The sequence below is a fragment of the Mixophyes fleayi genome, chromosome 5, assembly GCF_038048845.1.
Source record: "Mixophyes fleayi isolate aMixFle1 chromosome 5, aMixFle1.hap1, whole genome shotgun sequence".
NCBI lineage: Eukaryota > Metazoa > Chordata > Amphibia > Anura > Limnodynastidae > Mixophyes > Mixophyes fleayi.
This window is the reverse complement of record NC_134406.1, coordinates 125,397,582-125,420,044: the sequence shown is the minus strand read 5'-3', so window position 1 is coordinate 125,420,044 and position 22,463 is coordinate 125,397,582. Positions and strand designations below refer to the sequence as shown.

At 41.7% G+C, this 22,463-nt stretch overlaps 1 protein-coding gene across 2 annotated transcripts in view; it reads right to left on the bottom strand.

Moving 5' to 3' along the window:
* Positions 1-6,455: 6,455 nt before the first annotated feature.
* FRRS1L (ferric chelate reductase 1 like) overlaps positions 6,456-22,463 on the bottom strand; it is a 113,056-nt gene continuing 97,048 nt past the window's right edge. Inside the window, exons 4-6 of one of the 2 annotated variants that reach the window (XM_075212810.1) lie at positions 19,491-19,629; positions 18,810-18,930; positions 6,456-6,924 (exon numbers count right to left, since the gene is read on the bottom strand). In XM_075212810.1, the coding sequence (XP_075068911.1) occupies positions 6,752-6,924; positions 18,810-18,930; positions 19,491-19,629 (433 nt within the window). In that variant the 3' untranslated portion in view covers positions 6,456-6,751. Of the gene's footprint in view, positions 6,925-18,683; positions 18,931-19,490; positions 19,630-22,463 lie in introns of both variants that reach the window. The other variant, XM_075212809.1, reaches the window with a different exon arrangement.

Genomic DNA, 22,463 nt, shown 5'->3' with positions numbered 1-22,463 from the left:
CCCGACAAAACTGCTAGTCCACAGGAATGGTAGCTTTGTGGCCATCTCGTCTCCTGACAAAGCTACGGCGATGTTGAAGGACTGGAATATCTAAATGCCAGATCCAACTCCCAATCCCAAAGCAAGTCGAGTCGCCAACGAATGGTCTACAAGCAACACGTAAGATTGTTGCCGCTCATTTCATTTGTTGGAGCTATGTCTTACACTGCTTCATGTCAGTATTGATACAAACTTTGTATCCTTCAAATTTGTTTTCACCCCAAGGTGCATTAGCTGGAGTACCCCTATACCACGCTACTGGACACTCTCTCCTTTTTCACCGCGGAGGTACTCCATGCTTCAATCTCTTACTCATCTGTTATGGTTTTTTATAGGTTCAACTGTTATGTTAGTGATATTACATACCGCACTTATAGTGTAACATGAAACCTAGTGGTGAAACACATATCTATGGTACAGAATTGTTACATGATGTGCAAATATATTAAACAGTACATTTAATGGCTTTGTTTAAATATTTTGTTTAGACTACATTAGAGTGCCCATGGTCCGGGCATGCGCTCCCACACACATACTATCTGCCACTTCTTTCTTTTGTTCAGTGGCATAAATATTAGTTCCCCTATGGGTACTGTTTCATTTTTTTCTGTCCTTTTACTCCCATCCTTCCATAATCTGTTGGAGACTGTTTGAAGACATCGACCACCCAGGCTAATTTTTCGGGCACATGGTCTTAACAATGATATGATCAAGGATAATGGTTAAATTTTTATCTATAAATGCGAAGGGTCTGAACTCCCCTAATAAGTGGACAATTGCTCTCAAGAGTTTTGCGGCCCAAAAAGCAGATATTGTAGCTATACACTTTTCCTTACATTCCCCACCTCAATTTCACAATCTTAAATACCCAATCTGCTACTTAGCCTCTAGCCCATTTAAGCATAATGATGTAGCCATTTTGATCGGTGCTGATTGTCCTTTCAAGTTGGAGAAACATGTCACTGATATAAATGGCAGATACCAGATACTGCTGAGAAAGATAGGGCATCAGTTTTTTACCCTAGACTCTATGTACGCCCCGCATACCCATCAAATCCCCTTGATGGGTGTTCGGGCCATTGTCAGGCCATTCACAATGTAAAAACGAGGAATGCTATTGTACATGGGTGATTTTACCATAGCCCCAGACTACAAGTTAGATCGCTCCTCTGACCCCTCCAAACAGTCTATGGCTTCCTTTGCTTTTATATCCTCTGCCTTCTCTCAACTCTTAGCGGAATATGATTTGTATGATGCGTGGCGAGCTTACCATCCAGGAATGAAGGATTACACGTATTTCTCCCATGTACACAATTCATATTTACAAATTGATCTAGTGTTGTCTGATAAATGGTCCCTTCAGCATATCACAATTGTTAATATCTGATAAGATCATGCACCTATTATCTGTCAGTTGGTACTTATTGCTGGACAATGTCCTCTTAGATGTTGGAGACTGGAGGATTATATTTTGGCTGAGGTTGGTGGGGTTCGGATGTGCAGGGTGCCCTTGAATGTTTTCTAGAGACCGATAAACCCGATGAAACCTCGGTCTACACCCACTGGTGTGCCCTTAAGGCTATTATGAGAAGAGCAGTAATTCAGGCTGTGGCTACAATTAAAAAATGCAGTCCGAAGTACAGGCTTCTTATGAGACACAACTAGTATCATTGGAGGCCCTGCACAAACGTACCCCCTCAGATCACAAGATTAAAGCAAAGCTAAATGAAGTATGCAGGAAAATTAATGAAGTGGGTCTCTTACAGATCAACAATGCCATGGCTAGACTCAATCAGTGCTTCTACACCTTAGATAATAGAGCAACCAAGCTGCTGGCCCGTAAACTATGTAGAAACAATGCTATCAACCAGGTTAAGGCTGTGCGTAACGCTCAAGGTACCCATATCACCAACCCCTTTAGCACAGTGAAAAAGTTTGCATCTTACTATAAAGGCCTATACAATTTAAAAGATGACACATCTCTGACCCAGCCTTCTACTGAGTCTATTAAAGAGTTCCTAGTATCTATCTCGCTCCCATCCCTGTCTTCAGATGAGGCTTCGGCCTTGTGTTCTGACTGGACGGAGGATGAGGTCAGAAGTGCATTAAATCTATGAAGCACCGAAAGGCCCCGGGCATCGACAGCTTTACACTCAACTTCTACTCCTCCTTCCAGCCCGTACCGACCCCTGTTCTCACTATATTTATTTAATTCGGCCACCCGGGATACTCTCCTACCCACAGCACAACTACCATTCCTAAACCAGGCAAAGACACTTCCCACTGCCATAATTACCATCCCATAGCGCTTCTTAACTCTTGACCTTAAAATCTTTGCCAGGCTAATTGCCAACCGACTAAACCTCATTCTACTCCAAATGATCCACCTGGATCAAGTCAGATTTGTGCCTGGAAGAGAGGCGCCTGACAATACAAGGACAGTACCAAACATTATCGAGACACACACTGCCAATTCCGAGCCCCTACTACTACTATCTCTTGACGCCGAAAAGGCATTCGATAGGATTCATTGGGAATATGTCTGCGGTCCTAATCAAATTTGGGTTTGGTGGATTTGTCCTCAAAGCTATTTCCACTCTGTACACAAATCCTTCAGCCAGGGTCTTCAGCAATGGGTTCCTCTCCTCTCCATTTCAGATCATTAATGGCAGGGATGTCCCCTCTCCCCATTAATTTTCACACTGGTTATGGAACCCCTGGCCACCAAAATAAGATAAACTGATGCCATCAGAGGGTTTATTATTGGTACCACTCACCACAAAATCTACCTCTTCGCAGATGCGTTCTACTGTTTGTCACGAAACCTGAATCCTCATTATCTGCATTATCACAAATCCTGCAAGAATACTCATGGGTCATCTATTACAAACTTAACACCTCTAAATCAGAGGTGTTGGGGGTGGCCCTTCCACAGGATTCACTACGGCCCCTAAAGTCACTATATAAATTTCATTGGTGCCCCACTTCTATGACATACCTGGGAATACGTATCCCCCCGAATTCTGTTTCGGTCATTGAGTGCAATTACCAACAGTTCTAAGACACTTTGACACAGTGACTAAAACTTGAGTAAACTATGTAATTTTATGGCCGGGGAGAGTGGCCACCCTGAAAATGATGTTTCTTTTGAAGGTCCTGTTTGTTCCGCTCTATCCCCAAAATGGTCCCAGGAGCTCTCCTAAATAAATTGTATACTATACCATTTCACTTTATTTGGCGCAATAAACGTCCTAGACTTTTTAGAGACAGAATGTTTCGCTATAAGTTGAGATGTGGCCTAGCCACGTCTAAACTGGAAACGTACCTACACGCAGCTCTACTAGACCAACTCAGAGATTGGAAGTTCCCTTCCCTTCTCAAACTTTGGGTGACCATTGAACTTCACAACTCTTCCCCATTCCTGTTAGCAGACCTTCTCTGGTTAGATAAACCTAGCAGACCAATTTCCACAACTACAAAATGGAGTATCAATGACTCTCTTATTGTTTGTGATAAGATATTGATCTTATAACTGGATACCCCTCTTCCCTCCTCCAACCTCTCTACCATTGCTGTCACAACTAATTCCAGATCTTCAACTTGAATTTTGGCATAGTCAAGGAGCTGGACGAATACAGGTTCTTTTAGAGGGCGGCTCACTTCCTCCCTTTTCCCACCTACAAGCTAAATATAACATGCCAACTTGAGATTTTTATAAATAACTCCAGATCAGACACTGGATTCAGTCTTACTCGTCACATCCCCAAACATTGAGACTTGCCTCCCCCTATGTATGAATGTCGCTCTCATCCTCTCCTCACACGGGTGGTATTTCAAGGTGGTACCAGAACCTTCTGTCCCCCGTTGACACACGTGATCTCCTGATCCAAGCCATCTGGGAATCTGACTTGGACATTACTCTCTCAGCAGAAGATTGGGAAAAAATCTTCCAGAATATCTATAAAATGTCCAAGTGTATCAATCACTCGGAAATGATGATTAAGTTGGTACATAGGATATATTATACCCCAGGTAAGCTTCACAAAATCTGGCCCTCGGAGAATGTGGTTACGTTGGTAACTTCATACATATTTTCTGGACATGTCTCAAAATCACAAATAATATAATACAGGTATATAGGCGCATATAACAAGTTCACAGTGTCCAAAAGTCCATATAATATCCACGTGAACCAACCTCTTCTTATAGGTCCAATCATGTGATCTTCTTAATAGATGATATTTAAGAAGCAGATGTCATATGGAAGGTTTTAGTTTTATCTTCTTATAAACTCTCCAAATATTACAGTCCGTAGAGTTTAGAAAAAAGGGGATAGATGGATATCAAATTAGTATTTCAAATTAGTATTTCAACTTACTTACGTCTGATCCCGTTGTCACATGTAGCCCAATCGTATTATATACAATGAGAGAAGCATACAAAAAGGATCTGGCATAATATCATCGGGGTTTTTATTTTTCACAGTTTAAAAACACCATAATAAAATCATCTCATCTTATACGATATCCCAACATTAACAGTAAGTGGACTCGTACCGGACTTAAGTGAAGAGTCAGCGTGTAGATAAAAACTCCCGGGCAATCACCGCTAGACAGTCCTCTCTCCTCCGGCTCGTGTAACACTGCTGTCAAGTGGGCGGATCTGTGTTAACTCTCTCGTTGTATATAATACGATTGGGCTACATGTGACAACGGGATCAGACGTGGCGTTCTATATAAATCAGTGGATCGAGTTCACTGTGTAAGTGATTCAGTTAATTATCTCACTCACTCTACACGTGTGGTGCTTTAAGTAACCGTTAACTTGTACACAGTGAAGTGGATACTTATTCCTTAGGATAAGGGATTAAGGAAGAATGGTTTTTTCTCAGTAACTTGAAATACTAATTTGAAATACTAATTTGATATCCATCTATCCCCTTTTTTCTAAACTCTACGGACTGTAATATTTGGAGAGTTTACAAGAAGATAAAACTAAAACCTTCCATATGACATCTGCTTCTTAAATAGCATCTATTAAGAAGATCACATGATTGGACCTATAAGAAGAGGTTGATTCACGTGGATATTATATAGACTTTTGGACTCTGTGGTGAACTTGTTATATGCGCCTATATACCTGTATTATATTATTTGTGGTAATTGAATGTAGTGGCATTTATTGAGGTATTAGGCAGCTGTGACAGGGAGCGCTTTTTTGATCTTTCCCTTTGTATATGATGTCTCAAAATCAGGCCACTGTGTACCGTCGTTTTCCATCTGATATCTCAGGTTACCAAAGCAAGTGTCCGTCCATGTCCTGCTAATAGCATTATTACACCTTTTTCCGCCTCATCTCCAACGCCATAACCACTACGCTACTGGGCATATACTCATTGTTACTAGGGCAGCTATAGCCCAGCATTGGAAGTCTCCACTACCTCCATCCCCTTCAAAAATAATTTACAAAATACAACAAAGCTATGAGATTGGAACCATTGGTTTCAGATACTCCACTACTGTATACTCTCCGATTATCAAGTGGTTCATGTGGCATGAATATTATTCAGAACATCGACCTCTACAGGACCCTTAGTAATTAATCCAGCCTCCTGAAATCTTACTGTTCTGATGTCCCCAAATGTGTAGTTCTGAAATCTTGGAATGTTGATTACCTCTAAATAAGTCTCCTCCCTACCTTCCTCCCTTGCTCCATTCCCCTCCCCACCCCATATATTTCTGGATTATGTTTTTACTTCTGTATGGTGTCTTGTTATATGTTAACAATGTAAATGTACGAATATCTGATATAATTGAACCACTATACATTGTTATGTTTGTTCTGCTTTATTTTATAAACACAATAAAATCTTTCTAAGTTAAAAAAATTTTTCCAAAGAAGCTTGATTTACACCACCTCTGAATAAGTGGCAAAATCAGGTCTCTTTTCAAGGAGAAAACTTCTATAATCCCACCCATAACATAGGGAAAGCATTCCACCACAACCAACTCATTTAAATAATTCTGTCCAGCTAAATAAAATCCTGTTTTATCACTTAAGTGCAGAACTATGCAAACTTGTATATCTAGTTTGCACTTAGCAAGGGATGCCCCAATCCACTTACCACAGGAAAGTTCTGCACACTCACATATGCTAATTTGAGATTGCGAAAAAGTTAAAATCTGTCACACAAATTCTCTTGTGACATCACTAGCCACAAGAGAATTTGTGACAGATTTTAACTTTTTCGCAATCTCAAATTAGTATTTGTATAGACGCTATGGGGAATTCTGATAAACCACTTATTATCATTTTAAGAGAACATTGTAATTTAGAAATCTTACCTCAGATATACAGTTATATATTTTCCAGTTCTAAAGACTTACATAGCTGACACAAAGAAAATGTAAACAGTCTGAGAATTATACAGTAGATTTTTTATATTTAACACAATGTGCATGTTTTGTTTTTTAAGCAATTTAACAACTATAATTTTCACTGTCTTGGCACTTTATTATTAATTACATAACCACCACACTAATCCAAACCGTACCACCGTACCTTCTGTGTCTGCAAAATATAAATCACTGCTGGAATAATCTGTTACATGAAGACTGTTGTTCCAGCAGAAAAATACATACAAGGTCAAGCACAAAAGAGCACAAAATGTCCACATATTTTCTGTCAAATCCACAGGTTAACAAATACAGCCTTACGGGGTTCCCATTAGTAGATAAAAGGTCAATGCAACAATCAGAAGAAGGCAGAAAGGAGAGGAAAATGTTTGATATGCTGCTGATGGCATGAAAATATCTTCATAACGGTAAATGCTCACTACATTCTCTGAAACTGGAGGCGAGTCAATATCATGCCGTGTTATAGAGCCTGGAAAATGATAGGAAATACAACAGTTATTTTATGTCGGTATATCATCAGTAAACTGTTTGAAGCACACTGTCACGTTACTGTTGCGCATGTACTTTTTATCCCCATACCCCCCTAGGATCTGCCCTAGCACACATTATAACTGTGTATTTAGTATGTGTGTTTTCATTCTCATAGCATGTGATTGGTAATAAATGAGATTGTGTCATATTATATATTACACTGTAGGAGATGTATTCCTGTTAGTCTGAGGGCTTCCTATTGTTTACTTATGCCAACAGAGTGAGTCTATGGGTATTCTAGGACTGCAGAAACAATACATCAATAATTATATTAACAGGTAGACCAGACTATTGTTTAACAGAAGCTATCTTTGTTTACCTAAACAACAGGAGATCTAGCAAGGGGTAGTGTCCCCTCCTCTGTTAAAATCCAGTCAGGCAAGTGCTAAGTTTAAAACACAATGGAGTGAATAGTCACCATTACATTATGCTGTAACCATTAATACAGATTGTGTATATTTTGCCCTGCTATTTACTTTGTGTCACGGTTTGGTATTTTGGACTCTGTATCTGTTCATAGATGTTGTGGGAACAGATCCTCGGGGAGTGAGAATATGGTAATACACTGGTAAGTGGTAATGATAACCTGAGGTTCAAATAGATGCCAGATGCAGGATAAAAGTACAATCAGAGGTTTAATGATGACTGGATGAATATACAGGAAAGTCTTGATATATGTATATATATATATACACACTAGGAGCGTAGTACAAGGTGGGCGGAGCCACCGGCAATATCATATGCAATATGAACAATCAGCATATAATTAGATATGGTTTTGAATGCACAGTCCAGCAATAAGGTGGAAAGAATAAGGCAGCAGGTATATGGTATCACAGTTGAGCAGCCCACATCAGAGGAAAGATTAACTGTCCAGGTAGCAGTATATGCACAATAGATGCGGCAGCAATCAGGAACCAAATAATGCCTTAATGCTTTCAATAATACATGAACAGTTCAGCCAGAGAAAAGAACAACAAGCAGCTTGATGATACGACCTGTGGAGTGTCATACAGCAGAGATAGTTGCAGCATGAGCTGAATAGTCTGTGGAATAGTACACAGCAGACAGTTGCAGTTTGATCTGTATGGTCTTTAACAGCAACACAGCAAGGCACTGACGATCCAGGTGAGAGCTCACAGAGTAGGTAGGAACCTAATCAGACTGGTAACATGATCAACAGGCCCAGAGGAAAGGAAGGAAGTGCCTTTTCAAGTCTGGAGCCAACGCAGGAACCAATAGGAATCTTAATTAGAAGTAGACAGGTAATCAGTCTGCACCTGTGCAGATCAGAACTTGGAGGTTTGAAGTCTGTTAATGAGACACCTGTGAGTGAGTCTTTGTCTGTGGAAGCCAAATGAGCAGCGTGTGACAGTACCCCCCCTTTTAAAGGTGGGCACCGCACACCAAGGATTCGGCTTAGAAGGAAAGTTCTTGTGAAAGTTCTTAACCAGAACTGGAGCATGAACATCCGCAGCACGGATCCAGGAACGTTCCTCAGGACCAAACCCTTTCCAGTCTACTAAATACTTCAAACTTCCTTTAGAGATTTTTGAATCCAATATTTGTTTGACCTCGAATTCTTGATCCAAGTGAACTTTAGGTGCTGTAGAAGAAGTATAGGTAGACGAAAAACGGTTAATGATCAATGGTTTCAACAGGGAGACATGAAACGAATTGGAGATCCGAAGAGCAGCTGGTAAAGATAATTTCACAGAAGCTGGATTAATAATTTTTGAAATAGTATAAGGACCAATAAAGCGAGGAGCAAACTTAATACAAGGAGTCTTGAGACGGATATTCTTTGTAGAGAGCCATACTCTATCACCTATCTTGAAGGCAGGTGCGGCCGACGTTTTCTATCCGTCGCAAACTTGTAACGTTTGGAAGATTTCTTAAGACAGCTCCTCACTTGATTCCAGATAGAAACAAATCTCCGTTGAACGGGATTAACAGCAGGAACCTGGGTGGGCGGGAGGGAAGTAAACCTGGGAAAGGATGGATGAATCCCATACACGATGGAAAATGGTGATGCAGAAGTTGACTCATGAAGGGCATTATTATGCACAAACTCTGCCCAAGGTAGAAGATCCACCCAATCGTCCTGATTGGCAGCAGAGAACATTCTAATAAAAGTCTCCAAATCTTGGTTTAGTCTGTCCATTAGACTGGGGATGGTAGGATGATGAGAAGTATAATTGGATACCAAGAATTTTACACAAGGCTCGCCAAAACTTAGACATGAACTGAACTCCACGATCTGACACAATTTCTGCGGGACAGCCATGCAACCGGAATATCTCTTTAACAAAATATGTGGCAAGAACAGATGAGGATGGTAGGCCAATAAGTGGAATAAAATGAGCCATTTTTGAGAACCGATCTACCACAACCCAGATGGTATTATATTTTTTGCTAGGGGGTAGGTCGGTGATAAAGTCCATGCTCAAATGGGTCCATGGTCTGTCCGGAATAGGAAGTGGGATTAATTGTCCAGCAGGAGATTGGCGAGATGACTTGTGTTGACTACAAATTTCACAGGAAGCAACAAAGTCCTTAACATCACAAAATTTTGGCCACCAATAATTGCGGGAGACCAACTCAATGGTTTTACGTATACCAGTATGGCCAGCAAAACGAGTAGAGTGGAACCAAGTGAACAGTTTCTTTCGTAAATCCGGTAATACAAAAGTCTTCCCAGGTGGTGGTGTACAGGCAGGAGACAAAGTAGAAGTGAATATACACTTGGGATCTAGTATAGGATGAGGTTTCACCTCTTCGGTCTTGGAATCACAGGAAAAGGCTCGGGAAAGAGCATCTGCACGTTTATTCTTCTCACCAGGTTTGAATGTAATTCGAATATTGAAGCGAGAGAAAAAGAGAGACCACCTAGCTTGTCTAGGATTTAAGCATTGAGCGGATTGCAGATATAATAGGTTTTTATGATCCGTAAAGATGGTAACCGGGAATTTGGCTCCCTCTAGAAGATAACGCCATTCCTCCAATGCTATTTTTATGGCCAGTAATTCTTTATCGCGGATGGCGTAATTCTTCTCTGCAGGTAAAAATCTTCTGGAGAAGAATGCACAGGGATGGAACTGGTTAAGATGAGACTTCTGAGATAACACAGCCCCTACTCACACACTTGAAGCATCAATCTCGAGGAAGAATGGCAAAGACATGTTAGGTTGTTGAAGTATAGGTGCCGAGGAGAATGCTTCTTTTAGAAATTTGAAAGCCTTTAAGGCCTCTGGTGGCCAGGATTTGGGATTGGCACCCTTCCGGGTGAGAGACACAATGGGTGCCACTATAGTTGAGTATCTCTTGATAAAACATCTATAATAATTAGAGAACCCTAAGAAGCGTTGCACAGGCTTCAATCCTAAGGGAAGAGGCCACTCGAGTATAGCTCGAACCTTCTCTGGGTCCATCTCTAATCTTGAGCCTGAGAAAATGTAGCCAAGGAATGACATTTGGGACTTTTCAAATAAGCATTTCTCTAGCTTGCAAAAAGGTTGATTCTTACGAAGACATGAAAGAACCTCTGCCACTTGAAAGCGGTGAGAATGAATGTCCTGGGAGAAGATCAAAATGTCATCCAAATATACAACGACACAATCATAGAGGATGTCTCTGAAGATTTCGTTCACAAAACCTTGAAGCACCGCAGGGGCATTGCACAAACCGAAAGGCATCACTAGGTATTCGTAGTGGCCGTCGCGAGTGTTGAACGCTGTTTTCCATTCATCGTCGGCTTTAATTCGGATGAGGTTATAAGCTCCCCTGAGATCTAGTTTTGTAAGAATCTTCGCCCCCTTTATACGGTCGAATAGTTCGGTGACGAGAGGAATGGGGTACCGGTTCTTAATGGTGATGGCATTAAGACCTCTGTAGTCAATACATGGGCGAAGGGACCCATCCTTCTTTTTAACAAAAAAGAAACCGGCCCCAGCAGGAGAAGATGAAGGTATAATGAATCCACGAAGAAGATTTTCTTGGACGTATTCGGACATGGCTTGAGTCTCTGGCAAGGATAAAGGATACACACGACCTCGCGGAGGGATTTGATCAGGCAACAGATCGATAGGACAATCCCAAGTTCGGTGAGGAGGAAGCTGTTCAGATCTGGCCTTGTCGAACACATCCCGAAAAGACAGATACTGACTTGGAAGGCAGTTGGATTGAGATTCAGATGAGAAGCTAGTAGAGGCCAGGGGATGAACACGTGAAAGACAATTTGTAAAGCAATTAGAACTCCAGGATAACACTTGTGAAGTGATCCAATCCATCTGAGGAGAGTGTTGTTGGAGCCAGGGTAATCCCAGAATGACAGGACTAGTAGAAGTTGGCAAAACATGGAAGGATATCATCTCTTTATGTAATGCTCCTATTTGTAGAAGAATAGGCTGAGTGCATTTTTTTTAACGAGACCATTGGAGATACGAAATCCATCAATTGTAGAAATAGATACAGGATGCTCTAGGAAGGATACGGGTAAGGACCCTTGGAACACGAGAGAAGAAGAAATAAAGTTCCCAGCAGCTCCTGAATCCAGCAAGGCATAGGAGTGAACAGGGCCAGAAGGGCCATATAATATAATTGGAAATGAGCACACAGTGTGTAACGATGATTGAGGAGAAGATTTGACATTGCCTAATTTGACTTCCCCGGAACAAATTAGGCTTTGGCGCTTCCCGATTTCTTGGGACACTTATTAAAGATATGCCCTGGATCGGCACAGTAAATACACAATTTATTTTTAAATCTTCGATCGCGCACTATCGACGCGTATCCCGTCGTTCTGGATACAGAACGACGGGCGTTATCTATTTCAGCGGCTCTTTCTCTGAAATGTAGATCCACTCTGTTACACAAAGAAATTAGAGCATCCAAAGTAGCAGGTAGTTCCTGGGAGGCAAGAGCATCCTTGATCTTATCAGATAAGCCGTGCCAGAAAGTAGTCACTAGAGCATCATTATTCCAACGTAGTTCTGCTGATAAAGTGTGGAAGGAGATCACATATTGCGCCACTGATCGTGACCCTTGACGAAGCCTGAGAATACTTGAAGCTGCAGAGGTAACACGGCCAGGTTCATCAAAAATTTTACGGAATGTGACTATAAATGCAGAGCTGTCGGACAGGAGAGGATCATCACGCTCCCAGAGGGGGGAGGCCCAGGCCAAAGCCTGGCCAGACAATAATGATATTATGTAAGCAACTCTTATTCTTTGAGTAGGAAAGTTCTGAGGTTGTAATTCGAATTGAATCGAACACTGATTGAGGAAACCTCTACAGGCTTTAGCGTCGCCATCAAACTTAGCAGGAGACGGAATCCGGAGAGTAGAATGAGAATTACTGGGTAGCTCTGGTGCAGGTGGTTCCGATGGAGGAACGAGCGGAAGAAGTGAGGATATAGCAGATTGAATAGAATCCACTCTAGAGGCCAATGTCTGGAAACATTGAAGGAGTTGGTGTTGAATTTCATCCTGTTGTTCTAGCCTATGGAGTAACAGCCGCAGAGTCTGTTTAGCCGACGGTTCCCCAGGGGAGTCCATTGTGGCCTGTTGATACTGTCACGGTTTGGTATTTTGGACTCTGGATCTGTTCATAGATGTTGTGGGAACAGATCCTCGGGGAGTGAGAATATGGTAATACACTAGTAAGTGGTAATGATAACCTGAGGTTCAAATAGATGCCAGATGCAGGATAAAAGTACAATCAGAGGTTTAATGATGACTGGATGAATATACAGGAAAGTCTTGATATATGTATATATATATACACACTAGGAGCGTAGTACAAGGTGGGCGGAGCCACCGGCAATATCATATGCAATATGAACAATCAGCATATAATTAGATATGGTTTTGAATGCACAGTCCAGCAATAGGGTGGAAAGAATAAGGCAGCAGGTATATGGTATCACAGTTGAGCAGCCCACATCAGAGGAAAGATTAACTGTCCAGGTAGCAGTATATGCACAATAGATGCGGCAGCAATCAGGAACCAAATAATGCCTTAATGCTTTCAATAATACATGAACAGTTCAGCCAGAGAAAAGAACAACAAGCAGCTTGATGATACGACCTGTGGAGTGTCATACAGCAGAGATAGTTGCAGCATGAGCTGAATAGTCTGTGGAGTAGTACACAGCAGACAGTTGCAGTTTGATCTGTATGGTTTTTAACAGCAACACAGCAAGGCACTGACGATCCAGGTGAGAGCTCACAGAGTAGGTAGGAACCTAATCAGACTGGTAACATGATCAACAGGCCCAGAGGAAAGGAAGGAAGTGCCTTTTCAAGTCTGGAGCCAACGCAGGAACCAATAGGAATCTTAATTAGAAGTAGACAGGTAATCAGTCTGCACCTGTGCAGATCAGAACTTGGAGGTTTGAAGTCTGTTAATGAGACACCTGTGAGTGAGTCTTTGTCTGTGGAAGCCAAATGAGCAGCGTGTGACACTTTGCTAGTTAACCACAGGTCACAGGCTAAAAAGAAGAAACTGTAATATGGTACTGTTAGCTACATCTGTAGGCAAACAAGATAATGATTAGTAGTGTATTCACAAGCCAGACATGGTGGCTTTCTGTGTCTGATTTAAGCACCTTAATTAGGAAATGTGTATTGTATTCCTATGCCTTAATATCCTAAGACACAGCAGACAGTCAACACACCCCTACAGCCTGAGGCTATTCTGTGGGTATAAGATAGAGCAGTGGAGTGTCAGGGGGGTTGATGGAGCAAAGATCAGGCTGGTGTAGGAGGTATGGTTCCTGCCAGCTGACGAAGATCGGGAGAAGGACTGCAAGGACCCTTATTCATCTTCCTTTGGATAGGTTAACCCAGGCCTTGTGAATCTGTGTGCTCACCAAAAGCGAGGTGACAGTGAAGCTGAACCGCTGCCCTCCTGGCAGTCACTGGCTTTGCACTCCCAGGAGAGCCTAAGCCTATAGCCCGATTACCCAAGGTGGCCATAATAGGCCTGCTAGCTTCTGCCTCCAGTGCTGAATCTCTAGCTACTGCCCTTACTACCTGCTTCCGACGGGGCCAAAACTGCTGACTCTGCTTCCGTTTTTGAAATCCCACCACTTACCTTTGACTGGGACATCCGGCAATTTAATACCCTTTTGATTTTTTGTTTATCTTACTTTCCATCAGTACCCGACCTCCGGGATACCAATAAAAAGTGTGTGTTTTTCATGCTTTCCAACATTACAGGGAAATCTCTAGAATGGGAAAATCCCTTTATTGAGATCCAAGACCCTATTCTGTCAGATTTGGGGCTTTTTACTGAAGCAGTGTGCAAAGAAATTGCAAATCCTACTCCTAGTGCTTCTTCTTTGCCACTTTCTGTATCTCCAGCTACTCCAACTGTGAGATTGTCTTTTGCCTCACTCCATTTCCAGCAACCCTCTAAAACCCGTAAAAAGAAAGGTAAAAAGAAGAGGAGGAGGAGGAGTGGGGCTTGGGATCTCTGCATTCCTTAGACGAAGACTTTTTCAACAGGACCGTAATGCTAGACTACAACTCTGATTTCTTTGACCGATCCTAAGCTCCCGGTTTCATGGGCATCTGGAATCCGCCCTTTAAAAGGTGAGGTACTGTCATGATCTGCATCCTGCAGCTCCTGTTTGCCAGTGTTAGGAACCCCAGCAGTCAGCACCACAAAACCTGGAGTCTACTCAGAAGTCTGGTTTTCACTGGAGCCCCTAGTGGTGGGGACAGACTTGGCCACAGACAGCTGAGAGTCGTGAGATGGGTACTGGCTGCGGAGAACCCAGAAACGGAGAGTAATGGCAGACCGTTAATCCAGAGAATGGGCCGAGGTCAGGGGTCACTTGCAGAAAAGAATAGTCAACACGCCAAAGGGTTAGGGTCACAAGCAGGTCAGCAGAATCCGTGGTACAGGTCAAACGATCAGGGACACAGGCAAGACAGCAAAATCCAGTAATAGGCAAGGAGTCATACACGGGTAATCAGAAATCCAAGGCAATACACCAGCTGAGGTACAGGAGCAGGCTTAGACAGAGGGGCACTGAGCTATAACCGGCAGGGAGGCTAAGCCCTCCCTGCCTTATAAAGCAACACTAGCCAATGAAAATGGTTCACAATCAGCCCTAGGGGCTGTCTTAGCGCCACCTGTATATTACCACGCGCGCCCGGCTGCATCTAATGCCGGGACGCGGCGCTATGCCCTGCAGCCTAGGCAACGGCCGGGACAAGACCCGGAAGTGACATCCCGGTCGTCATAGCGACGGCCGGGACGCCGAGGACAGAGACGCGTCGGCTGGGCACCGTCGCTGCTCGTAACAGCCAGAAGCTATGTTGGTCTTTTTGAATATATAGCCTGCAGCACCACAATGCCACCAAAGGGGATACTGTGGCGCTTGAAGTGTTTCCCTTCCTGCTGAGCTAAGCTTGTTTTCTCAGCATGATTTACACCTGCTGCTACTCGTTAAAAGAAAGCCTCGCCCAGCAGTCTGGGCCAGATCATCAGGTCACTCTACCTGATAGGAAGCAATACTTTGACTCCTGTTGCTGGTCATACTTAACTGTGTACCTGACTTGTGGTTTTACTGTTCATTCCAGTGTTGCAGACACAGCTCATCATCTATCCGGTTCCTGAGTTATACACCTCTGTGGATCTCTGTGCTTCTTCTCGCTACTTCTCACTGCTTCTCAGTGTGACCTGTTCAGCTTCCTTCCACCTTTACCTGCTGTCTGCTCTCAAGTATTTCAGCATTACTTGGCTTCTGAGTCTCACCTTTCCAGAGGTATCCAACCCTGCAATCCGCAGGCTACTCTTCTCACCTCCTTTCCAAAGGTATCCAAACCTGCAATCCGCAGGCTACTCTTCTCACCTCCTTTCCAAAGGTATCCAACCCTGCAATCCGCAGGCTACTCATCTCACCACCTCTTCCAGAGGTATCCAACCCTGTAATCCACAGGCTACTCATCTCACCACCTCTTCCAGAGGTATCCAACCCTGTAATCCGCAGGCTACTAATCTCGCCACCTTTCCAGAGCTATCTGACCCTGCAATCCGCAGGCTACCTGTCTCTCCACCTTTTCAGAGGTATCTAACCTGCAATCCGCAGGCTACCAATCTCTCCACCTCTTCCAGAGATATCCACCCTGCAACCCGCTGGCTACTGCATCTTACTATCGCTTTAACAGTATTGCCTATTCTGCTGTTAAGCTCTGTGGTTATATTACTGCCTTACCACTTATTGCATCCTGAACCTGTATTACCTGTGTTTCTAATAAAACCACTTCATTCACCTACTTTCTCTCCGTGGTCTTACCATGGGAACTCTGACACCGGTATTGTATTGTATGTTCTACTCTCGTGTCCATTGTGTATACCTGTAATTGTTACTCCTGTACATATGTTGGTTTTGTGTCTGTTGTTGTTGTTACATTAATAAAAGGTACCATTGGTTAAGTTGGATATCTGCCTGGGTGTAAGTATTTACCCACGTACAAGTGAACTCTGTAGGCTGTTCAGCCTTGGTAGACACCGTTCCCTCACACACATCCATGATGATACATTTACCCCCTGGTTTCAGTTTAAAATGACTAACGAAATATTACAAAAGACAGTTCCGTTCTTCCAGGCAAACCTTTTGTAAAATAATGAAAAAATGTGGCAACTTAGTCCCCCCCCCCCAAACATTCTCAACCAGCCCAAGTGCCAGCCTGGGTTGGTTTCCAACATAAAAGGGACACCAAAAGCATGCCCAATTTTTGTCATTATTTATTATGGATTATATAAATTACATTCAAAGAGCTTGTCCTGAGGTAAGAAAGTTCCTGTGCCAACTTGATTAGATTGCATCAGGGAAATATGTATGTTTTTATACCCTTTTAAAAACACATTGTTCAAAACATATGTGATTTACACAAACTTGCCTATCAGAACCAAGAGAAAATATTTGACTATTTTACTACTGCTTGGCAGGTGGTATTGCAAACTGATTCTTGAGACATTGCACATTTTTTATTTTTCTTATAAACATTACAGCTCAACCTTAGGTGGTTTTATTTTATAAAGTTTTATACATTGCAGATTGCAAGCTTCAAAAAAAATGTTGATTTGACAAAACTGCAGTTTGAAAAATCCTGGCCTAATAAAGGAAAAAGACTGCAGTGCCACTAACAGTATGACCACCAGGATCCCATTCAATGTTTATGCTTATTGTACACTTCAGTTTGTGGCTATACGAGGGCATATTGCAAAATCCCCTTTAAGATAAGTCTTCTGTCTTTCAGTCTTTTTGTGAATTGTACATACCAAAGAATACATAAAAATATATTGCATAATATTTTTAAAACAGCACAAATAAAATTGATGCAATATGCACTCAGATGCAAACATTGTAAAAGCTGCAATTAGCAGTAAACACGCTTTCAATATGGATCTGTACACTGATGTGATAGAAAACACCACTTAAACAATTTAACCTTTAACAAGGAGAGACAGAATGGAATGAAATAAACCAGGCACGAATAGAACATCAGTTTTCCCGCACTAGTGTTATGATTGTCATCTGTGATACTGGAATGTTCGATTGGATACATAGTAACCTTACCACTTGAAGAATAATATGATTTGAAGAAAAACCTGGATTTATTTTAAAGCTCCATAAATCCACTTTCCTGTGAGTAGAACTACGTCGGGAAGTGTTGTTTTCTATCACATCAGTGTGCAGATCCATATTGAAAGATTTGCTTCATGTTTCCATGTGAGTGAATATTGCTTCATTTTATTTCTACTGATAAGATATTGGGCCTGATTCATTAAGGAAAGTAAGGCAAAAAAATTAGTGAGTTTTTTCCTGGACAAAACCATGTTACAATGCATGTAGTACACAAATACTTGATAGCTTTATTTGTACACTGAAATTTAAACTTGGTCTAGAACATGCCTTACTCCAACTATAAAGCTGCCATTACATTTTAAATTTGCCTCCCCCTCCAATGCAACATGGTTTTGCCAAGGTGCAAAGTTACTCATTTTTTTTGCTTTACTTTCCTTACTGAATCAGGCCAATTGTGTCAGAATGCCCTCTCTCTCTTATTTTTCATGCATTATTTGGTATTTATGAGCCACATGAAGTTTGAAGATTAATCAGAGGACATGAAGAGTAGTACAATCACAGTGGGGACCCAAGCCGCAGGTTTGACAAAGTGGAGATGTTGCCTATAGCAACCAATCAGATTTTAGCTGTCATTTTGTAAAACGTACTAAATAAATGATAGCTAAAATCTGATTGATTGCTATAGGCAACAACTCCACTTTCTCAAACCCGAAGCTTGATAAATTTACCTCACAGAGTTGTTTGATTCTGGAATAACTTCCCTGATTTGTTTGTGTGCCACTTTAAATTATATTCACTTTTGTTATACTAGGGTATATTTTATATGTACCATATTTGTATTTATTTTTTATGTTTGTTATAAAAAATGTGATGTGGCCTTCACAAGAAGTAAAGGTAGTAACACCAATCGAAATCCTGTGTTTACCCTGCAATGGTTTCTCATCTACAGGCAATGATAAAGTAGCTATTTTAAAATGAAAGTTTACATAACAATAAAACAACTACAGAATACAAGAAACATACTTATGTACTACAACTTAGTATGTAATAAATGCTAAAGTCCAATTGTAATAAAAATACTTGTGTCTCTCACCTTGAATTGCTGGGCCCCAGGCAAATAGATAAAACCAGCTTAAATGCAAATCCACAATTGTTTCATCTCTAGGAACATAGACAGGACGTTTGAACCGACAAGTTACACGATTGTTTTCAAACACACCTTCCTCATCTCTGGCAGGATTCCTCTGAATCTCTTTAGCCCACTGGCCAACATTATAGAAGTGTTGTATGCGTACCCTTCCATTATCATCATGCACGCAGGCCATAACATCATCACCTCCCTGAAATTGAACCCTTCAATTAGTAATTAAGAAATAACTTGTAACAGTATGTATGTAATAATGTCTCTACATCTGAGTCACATGAATCTTAAGTAAATGTGTTTGTGTGAGAAAAGCATGATGACATTATATTAAGTGTATCATGATATGCCGTCATCTTTATTATAAAAAGAAATAATAGTAATAAAAAAACATGCCCCCCCCCCCAAAAGAAAAATGTGTTACCAGAACTCATTGTCTCTGCGGTACACTATAATAACCTGCAGCATAGGGATCCCATTGTCTTCATTTTACCCCTGTTCAGCATGGGGCTGCATGCAAAAAAAATATGCACCCCCCCCAAGAAGAAAACACAGCCCCATGCTGAAAGCACTAGAGTTCTTCCCAAAACACTCCTGGGATGAGTGGGTGGGATGCGTGTGAGGTAATAATTAAGTTCGTATTTTTATTGGCATATTATTTATTTGTTTATTAACAGAACTCAGCAATTTACTGACAATACATTAAGGATCGAGGACAAATATCCTGTTTCAGCACTACCATACTTTTTAATTTCATACCATTTTTTTGTCAGAAGAAAATCCAACAGCTACCCATCCATCAGTGTCAGCACTCAACTCAAACTCAACATCAGCACCAATACGACGATAACTTAAAAAATAATCACAGGTCTCTGCATTACACCCAGGTTTGCCATACCTAAAAATAAAAGGACATTTCTAATGAATGGGTTTAATCCTTACACATTTTACAATAGTAGCATGTAAAGTGAATTACATGCATCGAACAATTAATGAAAAGTTAGAAGAGTTTAAATGCTAGCCCATTGTTACTGGAGTCATGGCAGGTATGTTAATTAAGCATTTTAAAATTTACATAAGTGTGAATAATATACATTAAAATCAATTTTAAGCATGTTTAAAATATAAATTGAGTTTTTTCACCTCCTAATAACATCCATCACTACTTTATTAACAAGGTTTCCATTTTCTAATGTAACCCAAGACAAGATATCAGGGGTTACTAGAAGTTTTACAAGACATTCAACAACTGAGCCTAGGCAATAACAGAAAGGATGAAAAGGAGGGGCAGTTAAGGCCAGTGTCGGATTGGGGCATGAAGGGCCCACCAGAGGACTGCAACGCTAGGGGCCCACCATAGGGGATGTGGCCAGCCATCATAGAGGCAAAACCAGACACTAAAGGGGGATTGGTCAGCCCATGAAGGACAGCTAGCACCATAGTGTAGTATATAAAGAATGTAGTGTGTATATAAAGAGTACACAGTCTTGACTTGTCCCTTAGATTGGCAGAACAGTCAGGAAAAATCGTGATTGTCCCACTAGAATCAGAACATTTGACAGACTGTCCTACCTGTGCTTGTCACTTTCACCACCTGTGGTTGCTGGTTTCTTTAGTTGCGGATTGTCTGGATCCTGGAATGTTGGAGGCCCTATTGGGAAAAAATGGGTTGATTTAGAAAATTCCAACTAGCCTCGGCATTAAATCAATAGGACCCACGATTAATACTTAGGCCTTCCTCCAGCCTCAACATTAAGTAATAGTATTCCCATTTAATAAATAAACCTATTTCCCTCCCTCAAAACAGCCCTAGCAATAGATTAATAGAATTTACGTATAATAAATATACCTATTTCCCGCAACCGTCACTGCCATTAAATAATTCATATTCACATTTAATAAATAGAGCTCATGCTCCTCAAACTCAGCCCCACATTTAATCAATAGCCCCCAAACCACCCCATCTTAAATTAATAGTCCCCACTATAAAATTAAATTGCCCCACCATCACCCCACAAACAAAATAGTGCACATTAGTTAGCCACCACCTACCACACATTACATTGCCACAAGCTCGCTGTGCCATCACACACACATTACTGTGCCTCTTCATCACCATGCTGTGCCTCCTTATGATCACACTGCGCCCTCCATGCTGCTTTTGCCCCCCCCTCTTCTGGCCCCTCTTCATCACACTGTGCCATGCTGCTTTTGCTCCCCCCCCCTTCTTCTGGCCCCCCTTCATCACCCTCTGCCATGCTGCCTTTGCTCCCCCTTTCACCTGTCCCCCCTTCATCACCCTGTGCCATGCTGCTTTTGCTCCCCCTTTCTCCTGGCCCCCCTTCATCACCCTGTGCCATGCTGCTTTGGCCCCCCCTTCATCACCCTGTGCCATGCTGCTTTTGCTCCCCCTTTCTTCTGGCCCCCTTTCATCACCCTGTGCCATGCTGCTTTTGCTCCCTCTTTCTCCTGGCCCCCCTTCATCACACTCTACCATGCTGCTTTGGCCCCCCTTCACACTCTGCCATGCTGCTTTGGCCCCCCTTCACACTCCGCCATGCTGCTTTGGCAGGGAGCGGTATAAGAGGGAAACTTCTTGAATCAACCCCTCGTACTTGTATCCTAAGTTACCGTGAACCCCTAAATAAGATTAAGGTGGAGGCACCGCTAACTACCGAAAGTGAGTAAAGTTAATCTACCCACACTTTACTTTAAACACTCTAACTTATAATTATAACTATAATTTTAAAAATAAACTATGTACAGTTTGTGGACATTATCATCATCACCATTTATTTATATAGCGCCACTGATTCCGCAGCGCTATACAGAGAACTCATTCACATCAGTCCCTGCCCCATTGGAGCTTACAGTCTAAATTCCCTAACATACACAGACAGACTAGGGTCAATTTTGATAGTAGTCAATTAACCTACTAGTATGTTTTTGAAGTGTGGGAGGAAAACAGAGCACCCAGAGGAAACCCACACAAACACAGGGATAAGATACAAACTCCACACAGATAAGGCCATGGTCGGGAATTGAACTCAAGACCCCAGCGCTGTGAGGCAGAAGTGCTAACCACTTAGCCACCATGTTGCCGATTACATGTTGAATTGATATGATGCATCCCATCCATCCACTCTAATGCTGATCCATCTTTTTATTCATAAAGCCTCTTTTTCCAAAGCACCTTGCAGAGTGGAATTAAGCCCATCAAAGTGCAGTTTAAACTACAAATAGAGATATTTAGGGCACATGGGGATGGTAATAAATTGAATGTAAGGGTCTAAAACGCTAGTCTAGCTCACACCATTGTTGTAATGTGTGATGTGAATAATTTAGCAGAGTCAGTACACTGTCATACTGATATCACTGTTTTTTTCTTTTTTGATAGATTACTAAATAAGGCTAAACAAAAAAAATAAAGTATAAATACCAATGCAAAATGTAAAGTTTTAAAATATATAAATTAATAAATGTGAAGTCAGAGCTGGGCTCCTCTGGCAAGCTGATCTGAATCAGTCAGTCAGTCAGGGGGGTACATGCAGTTTGTGACCTTGTAATGCAAAACTGGGCACTGCATTCATAATATGTGCTATGTGTCATGCAATGTAAGACCGTTGTATGATATTACAAACTGGTCTTTGATCTTTTCACATAAAAGTCAAGTGCTTCATTCACTATGGCCATTAAACCACCCTTAACACAATGGAGGGAATTCAATCACTA